Genomic DNA, 21,863 nt, shown 5'->3' on the forward strand with positions numbered 1-21,863 from the left:
TAGTTTTATGGGGATCCATTGGGGTGGAGGGTCATCGACCTCGAGTTGGGGGTGGAGACTCTGCTACACCGCAACAGGTGCTTCATTGTTCTTTGCGGTATGGGGTGGGGGTGGGGGTAGGGGTCACGGGGGAATGTTTGATGTTGAAGTGGGGGGGATGCACGGTTCTAGTGATGTCGCAGTGGTGGCTAAGTGTGTACATGCATGGTACGTACGGTGGCTCTTTGATACAAGTGGTCTTTGATGTCGGACCTGGAAGATGGGGCCGTTGGGCCCAGGGCCACACTTCGTGTCCTCAGTTGGAATGCGAGGGGAGTATTGGACAAGATTAGGCGGGGGCGGTCTTGAAGCAGGCTAAGCGAGCGGGCGGATGTAGTAATGCTACAAGAGACACACCTGTTAGGTAACAAGACCCTTTGCCTCCAACGTTATGGTTATACTAAGGGCTTTCATGCTGGCTTTGCTAGGGGCTCCAGCGGGGTGGCCATTCTAATACATCGTAGGGTTCCTTATGTCCATACCACTCAATGGGTAGATGCACAGGGTCGATACATATTTGTTCAGGGCACCTTGGGGGAGGAGCCGGTGGTGTTTGGTTGCGTCTAAAACCCAACCCCACTACAGTGGCCTCTGGTTGAAAAGATAATGGCGGTGTGGGCGGATATCCCAGATGTACTAGCAGTAGTGGGTGGTGACTGGAACGATGTTGTAGACGGTGCCCGAGATAGATACAGGCCTGCGGGGGGGACAGTGGCAACCAGTGGTACCAAGTTGAGGGATATGATCAGGAATCTGGGCTGGGTGGACACCTGGAGGCATATCCATGGTTCAAGGCGAGAGTATACCTTTCTTTCTGCGGTCCTTAAATCCTTCTATAGACTGGATTATTTATTTGTCCCTACGGCGACTCAGGGCAGGATTGAGTCCGCGGATATACTGCCGAGTGGGCTGTCGGACCATTCCCCAACAACCGTTACTATTCGCCTGGATCGGCGGCAGCAGCCATTTCGGGGGCGCCTCTCCGTATGGCATTTGCAATTAGTAGACTATCAAATACATATGAGAGAGGCCATCGCCCACTATATGGCTGAGAATGTGGGGTCGGTGGCGGACGAGGCGACTTTGTGGGAGGCCATGAAGCCCACGTTGAGGGGTATAGACATCGCTTGGTGTGTGGCGGCTAAGAGGAAGTGTAGGGCGGACTTGGATCGGGCCGAGGAAGAGATCAGGGACCTAGAGCGGCGCAGAGGCCTGGAGGGTGGAGGCCAGACAGTGGGGCAGTTGTTGTTTGCTCAACAGTCTTATGCCTTGTTATTAATGGATGAGGCATGACAGATGTGGATGGCGACTTGTAGTCGCATATACCAATGGGGCGATAAATCCGGGACAATGCTTCATAGACTGTGTCAGGGCCAGACTCGGGCTCAGATCCTCCCCAGAGTTGTGGATGGCTCTGGCTCTATGCTTACATAACCCAGGGCGCTGGAGGAGAGCTTTGCGGCGTAATATGCCGATCTATATGCCCCACATGAATGCATCTCCGCGGATCTAATTGACAAGTTTATAGCTGATCTACCGCCGCGAGCGGTCTCGGATGAGGTTTGCGACCGCCTCGATCTTCCGCTGACGGAGGATGAGTTGGGTATGGCTTTGAAGGAGTTAAATACTGGTAAGGCCCCAGGCCCTAGTGGCTTTCCCAGCTAATTTTTTAAGAAATTCCACCTCCAACTTGGGGTCCACTACAGAGCGGTAGTGGAGGAGGCTAGGGAGCGTGGCTGCCTACCCCCGGATTGGAGACATGCTGAGGTGGTGGTATTTCACAAACCTGGTCGGCCCCCGGAGCAGCATGCTTCGTACCGTCCAATTTCCCTTTCAAACGTGGAGGCCAAGGTCTTGGCCAAGGCGTTGGCCAATCGGCTGCTGCCATATATTGCTGATCTCATACACCCTGATCAGGTGGGCAACTCTGTCCATCAACTTTTCCAAAATTGATTTTATCCACACTAAGTGTGGGAGGGTATACTCAGACGTGAGTCCCTAGCTCATTGCACCATCAGGATTCAAGCAAGCCGGGCCGACGACGGCTGAAATGCCAGAAACCGGTCCCCGGAAGCTTGTCTCCTTCCCAGTATAAGAATTGGCTTGGTAGTTTGGTTTGCCCTGTTCCCATCATGCACTGGGACAGGAACAGACTAATTTGCATGTAGCCAGGTTCTGAGCTGGGATGGTGCAGTGAGCTAAAAAACGGTGATGGATCAAGCCCTGATCTCTTGACTGGGTAGGAGTATTCTGCATCATTCAGAAACTGTCCATCACCTTTTCCAAAATTCACCTTGGGGGAGGAGCCGGTGGTGTTTGGTTGCATCTACGCCCCACCCCCACTACAGTGGCCTCTGGTTGAAAAGATAATGGCGGTGTGGGCGGATATCCCAGATGTACTAGCAGTAGTGGGTGGTGACTGGAACGATGTTGTAGACGGTGCCCGAGATAGATACAGGCCTGCGAGGGGGACAGTGGCAACCGGTGGTACCAAGTTGAGGGATATGAACAGGAATCTGGGCTGGGTGGACACCTGGAGGCATATCCATGGTTCAAGGCGAGAGTATACCTTTCTTTCCGCGGTCCATAAATCCTTCTATAGACTGGATTATTTATTTGTCCCTATGGCGACTCAGGGCAGGATTGAGTCCGCGGATATACTGCCGAGTGGGCTGTCGGACCATTCCCCAACGACCGTTACTATTCGCCTGGATCGGCGGCAGCAGCCATTTCGGGGGCGCCTCTCCGTATGGCATTTGCAATTAGTAGACTATCAAATACATATGAGAGAGGCCATCGCCCACTATATGGCTGAGAATGTGGGGTCGGTGGCGGACGAGGCGACTTTGTGGGAGGCCATGAAGCCCACGTTGAGGGGCATAGACATCGCTTGGTGTGTGGCGGCTAAGAGGAAGCGTAGGGCGGACTTGGATCGGGCCGAGGAAGAGATCAGGGACCTAGAGCGGCGCAGCGGCCTGGAGGGTGGAGGCCAGACAGTGGGGCAGTTGTTGTTTGCTCAACAGTCTTATGCCTTCTTATTAATGGATGAGGCATGACAGATGTGGATGGCGACTTGTAGTCGCATATACCAATGGGGCGATAAATCCGGGACAATGCTTCATAGACTGTGTCAGGGCCAGACTCGGGCTCAGATCCTCCCCAGGGTTGTGGATGGCTCTGGCTCCATGCTAACATAACCCAGGGCGCTGGAGGAGAGCTTTGCGGCGTAATATGCCGATCTATATGCCCCACATGAATGCATCTCCGCGGATCTAATTGACAAGTTTATAGCTGATCTGCCGCCGCGAGCGGTCTCGAATGAGGTTTGCGACCGCCTCGATCTTCCGCTGACGGAGGATGAGTTGGGTATGGCTTTGAAGGAGTTAAATACTGGGAAGGCCCCAGGCCCTAGTGGCTTTCCCAGCTAATTTTTTAAGAAATTCCACCTCCAACTTGGGGTCCACTACAGAGCGGTGGTGGAGGAGGCTAGGGAGCGTGGCTGCCTACCCCCGGATTGGAGACATGCTGAGGTGGTGGTATTTCACAAACCTGGTCGGCCCCCGGAGCAGCATGCTTCATACCGTCCAATTTCCCTTTCAAACGTGGAGGCCAAGGTCTTGGCCAATGCGTTGGCCAATCGGCTGCTGCATATATTACTGATCTCATACACCCTGATCAGGTGAGCTTCATGCCCTGACGGGCAACGCGGCATAATATTAGGCGGGCACATTTGGCGGCGATTTGCTCCACTGGGGTGCGGGCAACATTTTTCCTGGCCGCAATGGACAGGGCGTTAGTTGGATATATTTGTTCTCGCTCCTGCCCGACTGAATCTAGGCCCCGTTTGTGTCCTATGTGCGGTTGCTGTATACGGATTTGACGGCCACCGTTTCGTGTGGCGGGGGTGTCGTCCTCGAGCTTTGCCATAGGGAGGGGAACCAGGCAGGGCTGCCACCTCTCGCCCTACTTATTCGCTTTGGCCATGGAGCCGCTGGCTGCGTGGGTCCGCGTGGATGGGCAGATGCGGGGGTTTGAGTGGGAGCGCGGTCTGTCGGACAGAATCGCGCTCTATGCGGACGATGTCCTGTTCTTCTTAACGGACCTTAACAGGTCGGGGCCCTGTCTTATGCGCATCTTACACATTTTCTGCAAGACGTCGGGCCTCTATGTTAATCCGCGCAAGTCCACCCTTTGGGTGCTGGGGGATGACCCGGCAGTTGGAGACTGGGCATCGGCCCTTCAGACCACAGTGGGAGGCATTAAATACCTTGGGGTGTTCCTATCTGAGATCTCTGCTGTGTCCTGGGAGCGCAATGTGGCGCCGGTTTGGGAGCGCACCCGGGCGGATAATAAAGTATGGTCCCGCACGCCGTTAACAATCTATGGTAGATCGCCATCTTTAAAACGGTGGCCTTGCCTAGACTACTTCATCAGTTACAAAACCATCCCTATACTATCCCACCCTCCGGGTTTAGGCAAGTGGACTCGATTCTGGGACAATTCCTGTGGGTGGTGCGGTCCAGGTGGCGCTACGCACGTGCTTTCGATCAACGTACGGTGGGGGTTTAGCGGCATCCGATGTTCGTTCCTATTACCAAGCCTCGCATCTCCTTGTATTAAATGAATAGTGGTATGGGAACAGGGGGGACCCGGCCTATGCGCTGGAACGGTTCCTTATGGAGCCCCACACGCTTCATACGCTGCTGTACGCGATGCAGAGGCGCAGGGCATTACCGTCAGTGACACAGGTAGTATTCGATGTTTGGGGGCAAGCCCTGCGGCGAATGGGATGGTGGCAGACTTTGACTGAAGAAACTCCTCTATGGCGAAACAGCAGTTTCCCCGACCTAGCGGCCCTTCAGGGCTTTGCGGGGTGGGACGATATCGGAATCTCTAGACTGGGAGATGTCATGGCGGGGACATCGCTCAAGTCGTTTCAGGACTTGAGTGCAGAATACCATATGCCCCGCACTCTTCCTCTATTTACAATTCCGACATGCCATTGCCCCATATCTGGAGGGATTGACGTCTCTTCCTGAATTTAGTCCGCTGGAGGCACGGGTATTTATGGGGGACATCGAGACCAAAAAGATATCACAAATCTATCAATCCCGGATTATACATTGCACTTCCGATTTAAAGAATCTGAAGGGGAACTGTGAGGAGGATGTAGGAGCGTAAGAAGAGGAAGACTGGAATGAAGCTCTAGCGGGCCCCAGAGGAGCGGCCATCTCTGTCCGCCTTAGGCTGATCCAATTCAAATACTTGCATAGGGTATATTTCACTCGGCGGAGGCTGTGGCAGGCGGGCGTCATTGCATCCCCGATCTGTGCTAGGTGTGGATGTGAGGAGAGCACTTTCTTTCACACGGTGTGGAGTTGTGGTCACTTGGACAGATTCTGGAATGGAGTTTGGAATAGCTTGCATGAGATCCTTGGATAGGTGCTCCCCCGCACGCCGCGCCTGGGACTGTTGCACGTGTTGGATGGAGTGGGGGGAAACCTCTACAAGAGGCATCTATTGTTACTGGGACTCACAGTCGCCAAACGAGATATAGTGCAAGCATGGAAGGACCCGAGGGCTCCGACATTGGTGGTGTGGAAGAGGGGGCTAGATTTCTGTATGGGGATGGAGAAGCCCATATTTCTAGCCCGGGGCTGCCCCCGGAAACATTATAAAATATGGAAACGTTGGGCTGATTTCAGGGGCATTTGGCTTGAGCCTCCACCAGAACAGGACCCGGTACTGGATGTTTGAGCGTACCTTGCCGATGTCTGTGTGTGCATAAGTTGCTGACATTGTATGAAACTGTGCGGGGGGGGAGGGATCTGGGAGGGTTGGGGGGAAGGGGTAGGAGGGGGGGGGGGTTAATTGCATTCATTTTATAGCATTTGATGTAAAAGACATGATGGATTGCAATGCGTTATGTATATCTGCATGATAGGCAGTTGTCTCTCGGGAACAGAGCCCTGCAATGTTTATGTGATCTATCAATAAAATCTGTTTTAAAAAAAAAATACATTGGTGTTCCTTTGCATCATTTTAAAGTAGGGAATTGCGAAGTTCAACAATGGAGTCTCTCAGCAGCATCCTAGGAGGCAGCATTCCATGAGCCACTGGTCTGCTAAGAGTATACTCTGGGCAGTCGGCCTACTTAGAGCAGGACATCTGACGCAGATTTTTCTGCCACTGGTTTGGCAGTCCTATAAACAAAAAACATCAATGTCCTCAGGCACAGGGAGAAAACTCAATGCTCAGGGTGAATTTGTTTTGTAAAAATAAATTGCTACACTTTCTGAACGTCAAATAAAATAATGGCAACCAGTCAAAATTACATGGCGGGCGGCTGATATTTCAGTTTTGCAAAAATGAAAATTCCACTGAATACATAAAAGCATGTTCAACTCATCTCCACCATGACATGGTGCAACACGGTCAGGCATATTTTTTTTAAATGGCCATCTTAATTTACCCTACTTGGAAAGGTATGTGGCTAAAGGGGACCAAACCCTCTCCAGGCATTTTGAGTAGTCTTAACCCCTTCCAAGCTGATGACGAGCTGGGCTCGTCATGGTGTAGCCTCCTCGTACACTGATGACGAGCCCAGCTCGTCATAAAACAATGAAATAGAGCAAATCCCAGCACAGGAGGGGAATTGCCTTAGCAGCCATGGGGTTAAAGCCTGTGGCCCAATAAAAGCTATAAGTCTCTTTCCAGTTTTAGTTACCAAACAGGGGGACAAAATAAAAAGCAAATCCAGAGGGCATTTTCAGATGTACAACACAGACCTATTGTCTTGAGCTGAAACCAAGATTCCAAAAAGACCCTAACTACTACTCTCAACCAGTATGAAAATGGTTGCTTACCAACAATAGTTTTGCTGCTTGTCACCATTATAGAGTCTACCATGTACTGTCTGTGGTCAAGGTGTCATCACAGAATAAGGCCCTTTTGATACACACTTTTATTTAGGAAAAGGACAAGAGAAGAGTCAGAAAGGGTATAGTAAGTAAAAAGGTCAACCAGTAGCATACACTTCCCATGGGGCATTCTGAAGCTATTTGGAAAATAGTCTGCAAGACTCTAGTTTTAGCACTGTCCCTCGGACACCACAACCAAGTACAAATAGCCGACATGATTGGCCTTCTCCTTTGAACCACACAGTGGCTTCACAGTTTGTATGGTGTCCCCAATGCTGAAGTAAAACGCAACAAAAAAGGTACATAAAGTAGAGTTGATTTGAAGGAACCTTGATAACAAGAAATAGGAATGCCTACCTCCATGACAAACTGTCCAGAGTAAGTTCCGGTCATTGTTGAGCTTTGTCCGGCTGCAAGTATACCAACTGCCCAAATGTAGAGAGCAGCAGGGCCGAAATAACATCCAAGAACCGCACCCTGATGATCATGAATGAAAGTCTTATATTAGTAAGGCTTCACACAATAAACACACCATATTCACTACAGAACAGCATTCTAAAGGGTCACCAGCATGTTTTGAGAGATTTAAGGGAATTTCCTCTTGTTTATCTCTTTTACTGGGGGTGGGTATTTGGGGAGAGGAAGGGGTAAAATATTTTGTACTTTCATATCTATATAGAGATTTGAACCTTGCATTAGACTGTAACACTGGGACCTTTGCACTATTACTGTTGGCAAAAGTCGCACTGGTATTTCCCATTGTGGTATTTAGTTGGAACATGTATGTTTTTAATATTTACAGAAAAAAGGCTAGAGAGGGCCTGGCTCAGTTAATTACATCACAAAGTGAAGAGACTAGTTACTGTTAGCGTCATAGGATTTATTGTCCATTTTCAACCTGGAAGTGTTTGTTTTTTATGGAAAACAGAATTCATAAACCTAATTAGATGGTATTAGATCATATTTGTTTTCAATAAAAGGACAGGTGGCAGACAGTCCACATGCATTCCGTTCCTTGATTTTCACCCAAAACTTCACACCCAGGAGAAGCTTAGTAAAATGACTCTGAATTAAATGTTTGCTGATGACATCAATTATGATGCTGGACTTCTTTGCAGATTCCCCCCACTTTTTTCCCCCATTTGAACTGCTAGATGCAGGTTTTAGGACTGACAGTACACTGAAGCCTGCTAATCAGGCTCCAGTGCCAGTGTTCTTTCCCTCAAACACGAAATGTCTAATTGTAACCCAACTTGCAAGGACTTTAGCCCCAATACAAGTCCTTGGCAAATAGTACCCGTGGTAACCCAGGCATGGGTTCTAAAGAGTGTCCCTATGGACTGGAGCATGTCTTATGCCATCCAAAGGGACCCCCACAAAATCTACATGCAAGCTTCCATTGCAGGATGTATTAAAGTATGCAATGCTCATACACTGCATGTACTACATATAAGTCACCCCTACAGCACACCTTAACATCACTAAGGCAGGGTGCATTACATTACATGTGATGACATATCTGCTTGAGCAGATATGCCCCTGTGATGTCTAGGTCTATTACTAGATATTGAAGTGAACAGGAAAGCCATCTTAAGTATATGTACTGGGCACTGGTCATCACAAGGTCCCCAGCTACATAATGGCATCACTTAAAAAAATGATGTTTGGTATCAAACACCTTGTCTTACTAAATCCACACTGATTCCAGTATTGGATTTATTATGACATGCACCCAGAGGGCACCTTAGAGGTGCTCCCTGAAAACCTACCAGCCTCTTAGTGTGCTGGCTAAATGGATCCTGCCAGCCTTCCATTACAATCGCGTTTCTGACCCTGTACAGGTGAAAGCCCATGCTCTCAGGAGGTCAGGAACAATGCCTGCTCAGGCAGAAGGTGTTATCACCTCCTCCAGCAGGATGGCTAGTTAATCTGCATACTAAGGCCAGGAGCTTCAAAGCCCCTGATGCCTTTGATATGAGACCATGGCTTCCCTCAAAACTGGTAGATGCTGCCCCTGCCCTGAGGCCCATTAGGCACCAGGACGGGCGGATAATTAGCTATGCAAGGAGGCGTGTTGCACCTCCAGGCTAGCTACACTCTTAAGGTGGGCTGCCTGAAGTGAACACAAAAATTAGGATTTCAGCATCTTGGTTGTGGTAAAATTAAGACATCTGGGACAGGGTCCACTGATGCAGCAGCCGTCGAGGAAGAGGTCACTGTGCTCATAGAGGTCAGATTCATCTCCCCACCAAGTGGGAAGATACCAAGACCAACCAGAGCCCCCCTGCACCAAAACCCTGGCAACCGGACCCCTTGCAGCACCCTAAGCTTGTTTGAGTCCAATCTGGACTCCAAGGCCACAGGGACCGAGCAGCCAACAAGAGACATCAGCAGTGCAGAAGCCAGCACTGAGAGTGGCCCAGCTATCCTGATTTGTCCCCCTTTGCAGGTCTAACCGAGAACCATGGTTGCCTTTGACACACAGGCACTAGCCGACCAAAACCCTCTGGACCAGAGCTCTTCAGCCATGGTCAAAGACAACCAACGGTATTCCCCTCCTCCCAGGACCTCCACAAACCACGCCCTCTGTTGGGAGTTCCCGGACTTGTTCCCAAATCTTTCTGTGCAACCTGTTTCTAGGCGCCCCTCTTTTCCTATGGTGTTGCGCACAAGGCTATCAGTCCATCCAGCACCTCTGCATCTAGGACCTACAGGCCAGGTAAACTCAAACTGCTGGTGGTACTTAGGACCTTGGTCCCCTAGCGCCTTAGGTTCTAAAGGGGACCCCCCTGAGAACTGTTCGCAAATAATCGTATGCAGTATATGCCTTTTTCTTGGTAAGAAAGCATTACTGCATTAAACGCATGTAAGTAAAATTTTTACTTACCTGCTAAAACTGCTATTAAGCAAAGTACTTACCCATTTATGAAGTTCTTGGCATTATAATAAATATAACAATTCTTGGTATTTTTCTAAATTGGACTCGAGTTTCTTTTTGAGTGTGTGTCACATATATTGACTCTGTGTGTGTTCAACAAATGCATTAACACTACCCTCAGCTACAGTCATCCTAAATTGCTCGCCCACAATACCACAAAAGAAAGCATTTGGCATTATTAATTTAAGCTCTGTAAGACAAGAAGGGTCGCCTGGACTTTCTACATTGTATACCTCATTTTGGTATACTACATAAAAAGCAAGCTTCCTATATTTAATTTGAATCTCAGGAAAGACAACTTGGCCTTCTAGTACTTCTGCTGTTGCTGAATAGAGTACCGTAAGAATTGGAGAATAGCAACACCTTTGGTTTAAATTGCTTAGAAATGCCACATGGCAGGAAGAGATGTTAAAAACAAAGGTATTTTATAAATATATCACCAATAAATAATAAACAAATGGCAATTCCAATCTCCTTGTTTCTCAGGTGGATCTCGCTCTACTCGAGAATGTTAGCTCAGTACTCAATTTACTAGTTACTAATACTACAGCTGCAGCAGAGACATCCACCATATCAGGGTGTGACATGCGCAGAGCAGAGATCCCTTAACAAAATAGTGTTTAGTGCTTAATGATCCACAATGCGAAGCATGAGGGTGCCTGGACAGATATGGGTGAGTAAGGCAGAGTGATGTCAGTGCTTTGTACAGTTGTCATGGATGAGACCAAGATTCTAGTAATTAGTCAGCTTTTGATCACTGAAACATCACTGCATTAGTAAAAACACATGCTTTGTGCCTGAGATTTTAGGGTAAACGATCTTGGCTACAAAGATGAGACAAATAGATGAGAAAGTGTTGCAGAACAAAAACTGGTGCCAGATCTCCTTAACTTGCAGGGCAGCCATTAAAAAAAATGTCTAATGATCCAGGACATTTTACACAATGAATAGCTTGCCAAGGACTTATCGCTTCGAATGATAATTTTGTTTTTTACTATGGCTAAACACTCAAGTTTTCCAGGGGCAGCAAATCTAAAAGGAGTTGCTGTTGTAGAGATGGAGAGAGAGAGATGGAGAGAGAGAGATGGAGAGAGAGAGAGAGAGAGAGAGAGAGAGAGAGAGAGAGAGAGAGATGGAGATGGAGAGAGATGGAGAGATGGAGAGAGAGATGGAGAGAGAGAGAGATGGAGAGAGAGAGAGAGAGAGAGAGAGAGAGAGAGAGAGAGAGAGAGAGAGAGAGAGAGAATGTGCATGTGTGCCTGTGAGTGTGTATAAACACACATACATATTTATACATACATATACACACACACATACAAATAAAGATCAACAAGTTCATACAGAACTACTGAATTTTCCTGAAAAACATTAGTCTTATTATTTACAAGCATAGGGCATTTTATCCACTGTCATGACATGAAGCTTCCTTTAAAGAAATATTAAAATACATTTGTCCATTCTGCAAGGTCACTTCAGATGTTTCACCTTTTGCTGGACCATATACTTTTGTTTGTTGTAGAACTCTGCACTCTACCCCTGCTAACCAGAGATAAAATGATTGTGCTCCTCCTTTCAATATGGTGAAATTGGCATACCCTAGTTTGGCATTTTTAACTAGCCTCTAAGTCCTTAGTATATGGTACAAGGGGTACCATATACCCCTTGTACAATAGCATTTGAAGAGGTGTGAACACTGCTTCCAGAGTAGAGAACAAAGGCTTGGGTGTGGCAGATGGTGCTGCTCCATTGACAAGCTGATCAGTTGGGTTGGGCCAGGAAATAGAATAACTTCAATTAGACCTACCCTTTCACAGGCAAATGTTAGCTGACAGCTGGGCAGTGACCTCCTTAGTCCCCCCCCCCCGCCAGTTAGGCAAGCTCCACTCACAGTGGGACTCTTTTTGATATTACAGAGTCAAATACTGCTGGAGTGTAAGGCAATAAGCATTGTTTTCTAAAGTTATTTACACAACTTTGGTAAGGAATCTGTGAACCTGATTATTAGTTCACTTGTTCCAAATAACATTTTTGAGACATATTTATTTTTACTAGCATTGCAAAAAAATGCATACATATTTATACACAGTAAGATTTGCTTGTAATTATGGAAAACAGAATTTCGCAAAAACAAAACGCCATTACGTTTTTGTTGGATTGTTTTTATGAAATTATGCAGAAATTCTGATGGGATAGCTATTAGAATTTCTTCAACTCAAATGTTTAATTGTGGGAAAAGAGATAATGACATAACAATTAGCTTAAAAATTGAAACCTTGTCTTATCAATGTTGCATAGTTCACAAAAGGCTAAAATGAAATCGGAATAATAGAGATATAACCCTTTTGACAACCTCACATCTGGGAGTTCGCCTTTTGGCCATCACTAATGGTAGTACAACCTGTTCCAGTGCAACAGGTAAAAAACAAATCTAGTAACAATTCTGGAATCAAAATTTAATTTATATGCACAAATTGGGGTAATGCGAAAAATCTGTTTTTACCACCTACATAGCTTCAAAAATATTTTATTTATTTAATTCCGCATCACCCATCCCCCCCCCCCCCCCCCCCGCCCAAAAAAATTCAAAGTTATCTCTACCAGATTGGACTACTGCAATGCATTATACCGAGGTCTAATGCACACATTTCTTAGAAAACTGCAACAAGTTCAGAATGCTGCTGGCAGGCTGATTTTGAATTTGAAAAGATGTGTGTGATAATAATGTTAGCACGCACGCAAAAATCTTACATCTATGATGGTCATCAGATACAAATGGAAGCGGAATTCTCGAGAGAAACCAACGAAAGACGGAAATTATTTTTGTCAATGAGGCCGCAATTGCAGAAGTTGGACATTAAGTATGGTTTGTTCGATCCAGCGCTTTTTCGCATTAGTAAAAATGGTGAGACCAAAGACTTTTACAACCCTGAAGACCTACAACACTTTGACAGCCTATCGATCCAGGATATGGATGTACAGCATGGTCCTCCTGACCAACATTGTGCTCATTCCACACAACCTCAACAGCTAACAGACAACAGACACCGCAATTTTGGTGAAGTTCGTCATTGAGGTAGAGATTTGGACCGCCCTCTCCGTGCACACGGTGATCAAACATCTATTTTACAGCCTGAGATCACTTTGGCACAAGAACACCGTAGAGATAAGTCTCGATCTCCTCTGAAATCCGCATCAGATGGAAAATAGACATAGTTGTCACAAGTTATCCTCATGGTTGCATTATCTGTTAATATTCTTTCTTATCACGTCCCTTAGCTTATGGAGCTGAGTTAGTACTCAACTCTTATGTTACACCTGTAATTTGTTTTTCAGTTAGTGGAGGACAAACATGAGTATTAATTATTTATCAAAGGTGCTTATAATCATATATTGGTTAGTATTTAACTTTCTAACTATATTTAATATGCATCCTACTTGAGTTCTTTTAACAAGAGAATTATATCCTCAATTATATGCTGTGCCAATTGTCTGTTATATTATGTGATGAATGCTTTGAATAAGTTGATATTTTCATTTTTTATGAATAGGTTCTCTATCCATTTTTACGTTTCTGATATTTCTTCTTCAATATTACTAATGCTACTATTCATAGTTATTTATCTTTTTTACATATTACTTATTATAAACATGCTACATGAATTGTATTTATGATTGATAATTTTAACTGTTGCCATACCTTTTAGAATAGTCTCTTTACTTCTGCTTTGTTATGGTTGAATTTTCCCCCTTAATACATGCTCACATATGCATTTAGGCCTCAAGAGGAGTTTTCTTCTCTCTTTATTTTTTTTCTAACTTATAGTCCTGGCTAATACTTACGTTAATATTCCACTCTTCTGAGGGGGTTCGTACTCCTGGTGGTGCTCCAGTGAACCCAGGCCCGCAGTTAAAAGTTACAGACAGCAGACCTATATAAATTTTGATCTTCCTTCCTATTTCCCACAGGCACAGTTATCCTGATTGCATAATTTAGCGTGATCTTCTTCATATACTTCTATACAGCTCTTCTTTTCCTTTCATCATCTTTTTTCTTCTTTCTTACATTCTTCACTCATAAGTTCTTGACATTACGCTTCTTCGGTTTCTTAATAGCCAGAGTAACCCTCTTCCCTGCCTGCCCTATCCCCCTTTCACTGTGTTCACCTTATTCTTTTCACCCTTTTATTATGGTCTGTTTATTATATTGACTATTAATAACTTTTGAAAATACCCCATCATGGTTAGTACCCATCCTCTATCTGTTATTACATGGAACGTACATGGCCTCACCCATTACATTAAAAGTAAGAAAGTATTTTCTTATTTGCAATCCAAGCATGTGGACATAGCCTTATTACAAGAAACGCACCTTGATGAGATTGAATCTGACAAACTCAGTAGAGATTGGGTAGGGAAGGTCATTCATAGCAGCATTCACAAAAATGATCCTACAAATCCTAATCCTGTTCGTAAGTGCGGAGTTGCAATCCTTATCCGGAGATCACTTCCAATTAAGATTTCCAAAACCTGGTCAGATCCTGATGGTCGATATATATTTTCAAAATTACGTATTGGGAATTCTTCAATTTGTCATGGATCAATATATGCTCCGATTGGCACTAAAAAACCTTTTTTCCTTCAACTGAATCGTCTTCTCTCAGAGATTAATGCCTCACAATACCTCATTGGTGGAGACTGGGATTTGGTACAAGATTCTATCCTAGACAAAACTGGTCAGTTTGATAGAGCTAATGCCGCAGATAGGGCCATTTTAAAAGATATACTTTTTGACAATGGTTTGGTTGATCATTGGCGTCTCAGTCATCCACAAGACAAGGAATATACATTATTTTCCTCCTTGCCTGATACTTTCTCCCATTTAGACTATTTTCTTCTATCTCGCAAAGCAGCCCCACTGGCCACAGATTCTAAAATCCTAGAAGCAGTATTAGCCGATCATTCTCCTGTTCCTATATCTCTTGATCTAGGTTTATCCAAACCAGGGGGTAAACCATAGCGTATGAGCATACAGAAATACAGGACACCTGTGGGTAAACTTCAGTTACAATCCCATCTCCAAGATTATCTCTCTATCAATCAGGATTCTGTTACTTCTAAGAGAACAGTATGGGCGGCAGCTAAAGCCACCATTAGAGGGCAGTTAATGCGTGACACAGCTCTCGTTAATAAGAATATTATTGCAAAACTAGCAGATTTAGAACAGGATATACAACATTATTCTCAATTATATATAGATCAGTTCCTACTTTACAAAATCGCAAATTATTAGAGCAAGCACACATGTCCCTTAATGGTCTCTTTACATCTAAGGCTGAATAAGCTTTGCAAAGAATGAAAGGGAGACATTACGAACAAGGGGAGAAGGCTGGGTGATTGTTAGCTGCACAATTACGTCAGAGAGAAGCTGCTATGGCTATTCCAGCTATTCAATCGACTCAAGTTGACATACTCACCAGGCCTCAGGAAATAGTTAATGAATTTGCCTCCTTTTACCAATCTCTATATACTCCAAATAATCAAATTGACTTAGATAAGATGTAATCTTTTCTTGCAGGGGTGAATCTCCCGCGGCTCTCTGATGATGGCAGAGCTTTTCTTGAAGGTAATATCTCAAGAGATGAAATTTCTACAGCTATTGCTGCTCTGCCCTACCATAAACCCCTCGAGAAGATGGTTTTCCTGCTAAATTTGATAGATGGACAGGTCAGGATGTGATTGATACTTTGCATGCTGCATTTCTCGAGGCTGATAAAGAATCATCATTGGGATCCCTTTCTAATAAGGCAATTATAGCCGTTTTACCCAAACCTGGCAAAGACCCTCTTTTATGTGGTAGCTATCGTCCTATCTTCTTATTGAAAATTGATATTAAGATTTCAACTAGTATTTTGGCTTCCCGTCTCCGCAAAGTACTGCCCTCCTTGATACATAATTCTCAAGTGGGTTTTGTTCCGGGTTGTTCCTCTCTGAATCATCTCCTTACACTGGCCCATACACTATGGTCTGCTAAACATCTTTCAGAAGACGCTTTGGCCCTTTCGCTTGATGCAGAAAAAGCGTTTGACTGCATTGAGTGGGAATATCTCTTTACAATAATGCACAGATTTGGGTTAGGTTACCAATTTATTAATAAAATGCGTTTATTGTATGATAACCCCTCAGCTCAAGAAAATTGTGGAGGTTTTTTATGTACCTCATTAACAATTCAGAGATGTACACGCCAAGGTTGCCCGTTATCCACTCTTCTCTTTCTCTTCGCAATGGAACCTCTTGCTGCTGCAATTCGACAATCTGAAGATATTATAGGTGTCCCCCTCCCAATTGGGCATTCTAAAATGTACTTGTATGCAGATGATATTCTTCTCACTCTTACTAATCTTCCCCGATCTCTCTCAGCCCTCCTTCAAATTATTAATGATTTTTCCTCCTTTTCCGGTTATAAAATAAACTGGGACAAAAGCGAAGCGTTACCTATTTCGGTTGGCACTACAAAATCAGCAATTTATGGATTCCCCTTTTCACTGGCAATCTTCACATCTTAAATACCTAGGAATTCTAGTCAATAGAGGTTTGGAAAATATGGTTGTGGATAACTTAGCTCCTTTATTTACTCAAATGCAGAGGGATTTCGATAAGTGGAAAGCTTTAGGACTATCTCTTTGGGGTAGAGTTCAAGCTTTCAAAATGGTTACTTTACCAAGATTCATTTATGTTTTGGGTATGCTTCCCCTCCAAATTCCTTTAGCTACCCTTAGATCAATAGAATCCAAGATTGAGCTCTTTATTTGGGGCTCAGCTAAACCGCGTCTTGCTGCGGCTAAACTAAAGGCCCACCAGTTATATGGAGGTATGGGTCTTCCATCCATCGAACACTATTCACTCGCCTTACACATTACCCAACTCTCTTATTTTCAGCCAGGATCTAAAGACATTCCGCAATGGGTCTCTGTTGAAAGTCATCTTCTATCTCAGGACGCAGGTCTATTTCTTTTATATGGTAGTGTAACTAGCTCTTCTGACCCTAAAAATCCGATCTTATCAGTCATGCACAGATATTGGCAGAGGGGTCATCGCATACTAAGTTCAAATGCACAAATTCATATTAAAGCTCCCCTATGGAACAAGACAGCCATCCGTATCAACGGTCGCACTTTATCCTGGCCTTTAAGGCAAGAAGATGGAATTTATTCACCAGATCGACTTCTTCATGATGGAGATTTTAAAACTCTCTCCCAACTTTGCGAGGAATTTAATCTTCCAATACAACACTCCTCTAAATACTCTCAACTTCAACAATGTCTGAAGAAACACTTGGGATCCCTCCCCTGGTTGCTTCAGGTTTCTCCAATATTTTGTTATCTTCTTTTATGGGGGAAGTTTAAGGGTGTGACCTCTGATCTTTCTAAAAACCTTTCTGCTCCCACTTTTTTCACAGCCTCTTTCCCATACTCTTCGGAATAAATGGCAATCAAATGTATCCATTTCATATAAAACTTCTGAATGGGACCAAATACTAGAAGGGCTACACAATGGAGTTAGTGAAGCGTGGCTTAAATTCTGCATCTTTAAAATTCTTCATGATTGGCACTGGTCACCGCTTAAATTACATAAGGCTGGTCTACTATCGCACACTGCTTGCTGGAGATGTTCTAATCCTGGTTGTGACATAGCCCATATCATTTGTGAATGTCCACAAACTAGGTCATTTTGGACCTTCGTTGGCAAAACCCTGAACTCTACAATGTCATTATCTTTACCACTTACATCTGCCACCATTATTGTACATGATTTCCGTGGTTTTCCAACACTTTCTAAGCCACAACTTTGTCTTCTTCACACTGCATTAGCTACAGCCAAGATTTGCATTTTACGCCACTGGAAGTCGCCATCTCCGCCCTCTCAGGAAGAATGGTTGGTGGCAATGATGCAGACGGCCCTACATGAGCGCACAATCTACAATCTCCAGAACCAAGTTGACCTTTTTCTTCAAACTTGGTCTCCCTTTTTGGAAACTGAAATTAATGATGATTCCAACTCAACCGTCTCTTCTAATGTAAATAATTCTATTATTCAATTCATTCTTTTATATTCTTCTCCTTCCTATTTTCTTACCCTTTGTCTCCGCCCCCCCCCCCCTTACTCTGGCTCCAGCTTGCCTCATTTTCCTTATCTTCTTTTCTTTCCCTTTCATTTTTCATATCTGCTTTTTACGTTCTTTTAATCTTGTGTAACCTAATGTTATCAATCTTATTACCTCTATTAAGCTATTACTATTTTTACTTGAATGTAAGATGTATTCATAGATTTTATGTATTACTATTTAGGCAGGCTTAAAGAAACTTCATTGGATTCCAGCAGCAGAGAGGAAAATTCAAAACACTTTGCCTTGCCCATAAAACTGTTTATATAGGTAAATCAAGTTCATTACAAGATTGTACTGTCCCATAACATCCCCACAGAATTAGGCAATCAACTGAACGGTGCTGTTGGATGTTGCCATGTTTAAACGTGATAACTTAGGACGCACTGCATTCTTAGTCCTTGCACTCAAGTTGCACTTTCACTGGAGCTTAGGAAAGAAACACATCTCTTAAAAGTCAGAGAAGTAATGAAAACCTGGCTACTTAGGTCAGTGGAATAGATATCTTGCCGTTGGTGACCATGTACAGTTCTTTAGTGTGCCTCCATAGTCATTTTTTGACTTAGAGCATGATACCCTTGGGTGAATGAACACTTTATAAAAACATAAAAGTAAATAAAATGAATAAAATAAAAGCTGCATGTAAATGCAACAGATTAGTTTCCTCATGCAATTGATGCTGTCATCATTTCAAACCTTGACTGGTTGTTTATTTTTTTTAAACTTTGAGAAACAGGTGTGCCTCATCACAGACCAACGCTTGCATGTATCTGGAAACATTAAAAGCTTTACCCACTACTATGATATAAATATCATTCCAAACACAGTTTTCAAGCAAGGGTATGAGCACACAATGAAAAAAGTGTGCATCGTTGTCAGCTAATACTGGACTCTGATAGCCTTTTTAACAGTTAAGAATTAGTGATAAATATGCACCTGGATCTTTCCAATTTTAAAACATAAGGAGCTAAAATGCAATTATAAACATTAGGAAAATACACTTACTTACCCCTTTGTAAATATCAACCTCGAGCTGACCAGTTTTGTTAAAAAACAAATCTGAATATGGACTGCTGGCATTATAACAAACCTCATACTAGAGAAAAGAAAAAAGAAAAAGAGCAGGTGTGTAATTAGAAAATTCAAACAAAGTCCTGCACAGACCACAATAAGAAGGCTCCAGTAAATGCATTTGCATTACTTATGTACTATTACATCTTCAAACTCTTGCAAGATGATGTTTTTTTCATCTTTCTATTATTCTGTAAAAAACACAGCATTTGTTCTAAGAGCCATTCTTTTAGACTCTCACAGATGTAAATAAGAGCATGCAGCATCAATCACTTTTGAAAAAATGGTACAAATGTATTAAAAATATCCAAAGGAGGACCCGAAAGAGGCAGTTGTTTGAACATTTAGGGCAAGAAAACTGGACAATAGAATGGGAGCGGTGTAAGAGGCAGGACAAGGCTTTGTGTCCTAACTAGAATACTGTAAGAATGCATTTAAAGAACAAAGGGAAAACGTACCACTTGCTCATTGGTCTTGCCATAAAATGCTTCAGCAAACACCGAGACAACAAAGACGTTGATAAGGAAAGATATAAATAAAGCAATAGTCGACTCAATGAAGTAGTACTTGTTGGCTTCTGTGACATCCTTCTTACTCGCTCGATTCACATCTCTTGACTGAAAAGCAAAACATTGTTTTAAGGAGGAGTGATTTAAAAGCTTAAAAAATAACAGTGTTCACAATTTTCTTTCAATAGGATATATAATGGGTACATTTATTATCCTGTTAAAGTTAGAAGGTGGAGTGGAACTGGCCACATGGTAGCGGAATGCTTTGCAAGAAAAAAAATGCAACAATTAATTATTGGTACAAGATAGTGAAAATGTAGTATAGAGGTAAAAGGAGAATAAGTCAGTCTTATTTAAAGCATCGGCAGAATCAGCAGAGCTTCTCATCTCTACTTCATGATGGAAGACAGCACAACCTATTAAGGGATTCATACCTGCATGACGTGTACAAAGAGTGCATCCACTATAATGAGAAATGCAGTTTCAGTACAGTTGGATGCAAAGCAAACCATGTTCATGCTTTTCAGAAACAAAATCCAAAACAGTGATGTGTTTCTGAACAGCAAAGAGAAACAATCCTTGATGCAAAGTATGTTTTTGGTTCACCTGGCCAGGCATCCAAAGTGGTAAAAATCAGTAGCAGGTGATCTATCCATTTTTTATCTCCCAGGGTCGCTGGATCTCAGTGGCCTCGCCATTTGAAATCAGCGGCCCTGTCGCAGAAGGACCCGAGAGTCTTGTTATTCAGCGGCAGAGCCAGCCCGTGCTACTCGTTTGGAATCACGAGAGTACAGCTACCTTCAAATGGGGCACGCAACCACAGCTTGACACAGCTGGAGCTCCTACAGCATCAAATACTATGTAATACTTTTAATCTTTATTATGGACTCTGAAGAGGAGAGCCTTTAGCTCTTTCTGGAAGGAGTGCAATTAGGAAATAGTCTGGGAGAAAAATACAAAGGTTTGGTGCTAGACAGGAGAAAGCTTTGCTGAGGGTTTTACTTTTTCTCATTTTGAGGATTTCTAGGAAAAGTTGGCATTTGCTGCTCATATTTTTCTTCTTCAAGTAGTCAGGCGATGCAATGTGGAATGCTTCATGGGTGTTACAGAATATTTTAAATTATATTCTAATTTCAAGTGAAAGCAAATGATGTTCACTTAGAATCAGGGTGATGTGATCAAATTTCTTGGTTCCTGTGATGAGTGGAGCACCTAAATCCAGGATGGGCATGTCAAGAGCATGAATTCAATATGGCCGATAAGCTTAGCACTAACATTGTCAGGGTATAAAAACACAAATTGTTCTCTTGCTGTCACAGGAGTGTTTCGCTCAAGGGTAAAGAAATGATGGCTTACAAAGAGCAGAATTTTTGGGTGTTCTAAATGTTCTTAATTGTGGAACTAACTGTGATCTACTAGACATATTTTTCCGGGGAAGTACAAGATTGCAATCTGCTTCCAACTATGATATGAAAAAACAATACATCATTAAAAGAAAAACCTTTTTACGGTTGGTATGTGTGATTTAGGAGCAGTCCTATGCTAACTTTTCAAAAGGATTCATAATTTTGAATTAGCAACGGTTCAAGTGATAAGGAGATAAAGACAACCTATCTCATTCCCTGAAACTTGTCAGTTAGGGTAGGTGCACAATGTTAAATCCCATCAATTCCTTCTACGGTTCTTGGTTGATCATCTTCATTTATGGGCAACTTACCGTTTTGCATTCAATCGAGTGCCTCCATCACACGAGCTAATACAATGTTTGCATTCAATATATGCAGAGGCAGTGATGGCTGACAGTTTTATCTCCTCTTTTCATAAAATATTTTAATCACTGGGCTTGCAAATGGATTATGTAACTTACCCTGTAAGCATCTGTTTGTGGCATATAGTGCTGAAGATTCACCTGCTCTGCATACTCCTGCCATCAAGTGTTGGGTTCGGAGCAGTGTAAGTTGTTTTTCTTCGAAGAGGTCTTTCGAATCACAAGGTACAGATACTCCTCCTCTAGTGATATTGCGCATGGGCATGGACTCCTTTATTAGAATATTTTCCCCGGAGGCGGGTGGGAAAGGAGTGTAAGAAGAGTGGAATAATAAAGCTGTCCATGTTAAATGTAAATGTATCAGAGAGGTATGAAAAGTAACTAAAATGACCACTAGCGTATGGGGAGGAGGGAGGGCGCATGGGAATCTACAGCACTACATGACAAGAACAGATGC

At 43.7% G+C, this 21,863-nt stretch overlaps 1 protein-coding gene across 5 annotated transcripts in view; it reads right to left on the bottom strand.

Annotated features, from left to right (window-relative positions):
• The window catches only part of SLC11A2 (solute carrier family 11 member 2), a 445,949-nt gene that overhangs the window by 79,366 nt on the left and 344,720 nt on the right, over positions 1–21,863 (bottom strand). For all 5 annotated transcript variants that reach the window (XR_015309911.1, XM_086965754.1, XM_086965745.1 and 2 more), the window contains 3 exons: positions 19,588–19,746; positions 19,068–19,154; positions 7,317–7,436 (listed from right to left, as the gene is read on the bottom strand). Coding sequence is in view for 4 of the 5 variants with exons in the window: in XM_086965754.1 (XP_086821880.1) it covers positions 7,317–7,436; positions 19,068–19,154; positions 19,588–19,746 (366 nt within the window). In the remaining variant the exon portion in view is untranslated. The remainder of the gene's footprint in view (positions 1–7,316; positions 7,437–19,067; positions 19,155–19,587; positions 19,747–21,863) is intronic.

This window comes from Lissotriton vulgaris, chromosome 1_1 (genome assembly GCF_964263255.1).
Source record: "Lissotriton vulgaris chromosome 1_1, aLisVul1.2, whole genome shotgun sequence".
NCBI lineage: Eukaryota > Metazoa > Chordata > Amphibia > Caudata > Salamandridae > Lissotriton > Lissotriton vulgaris.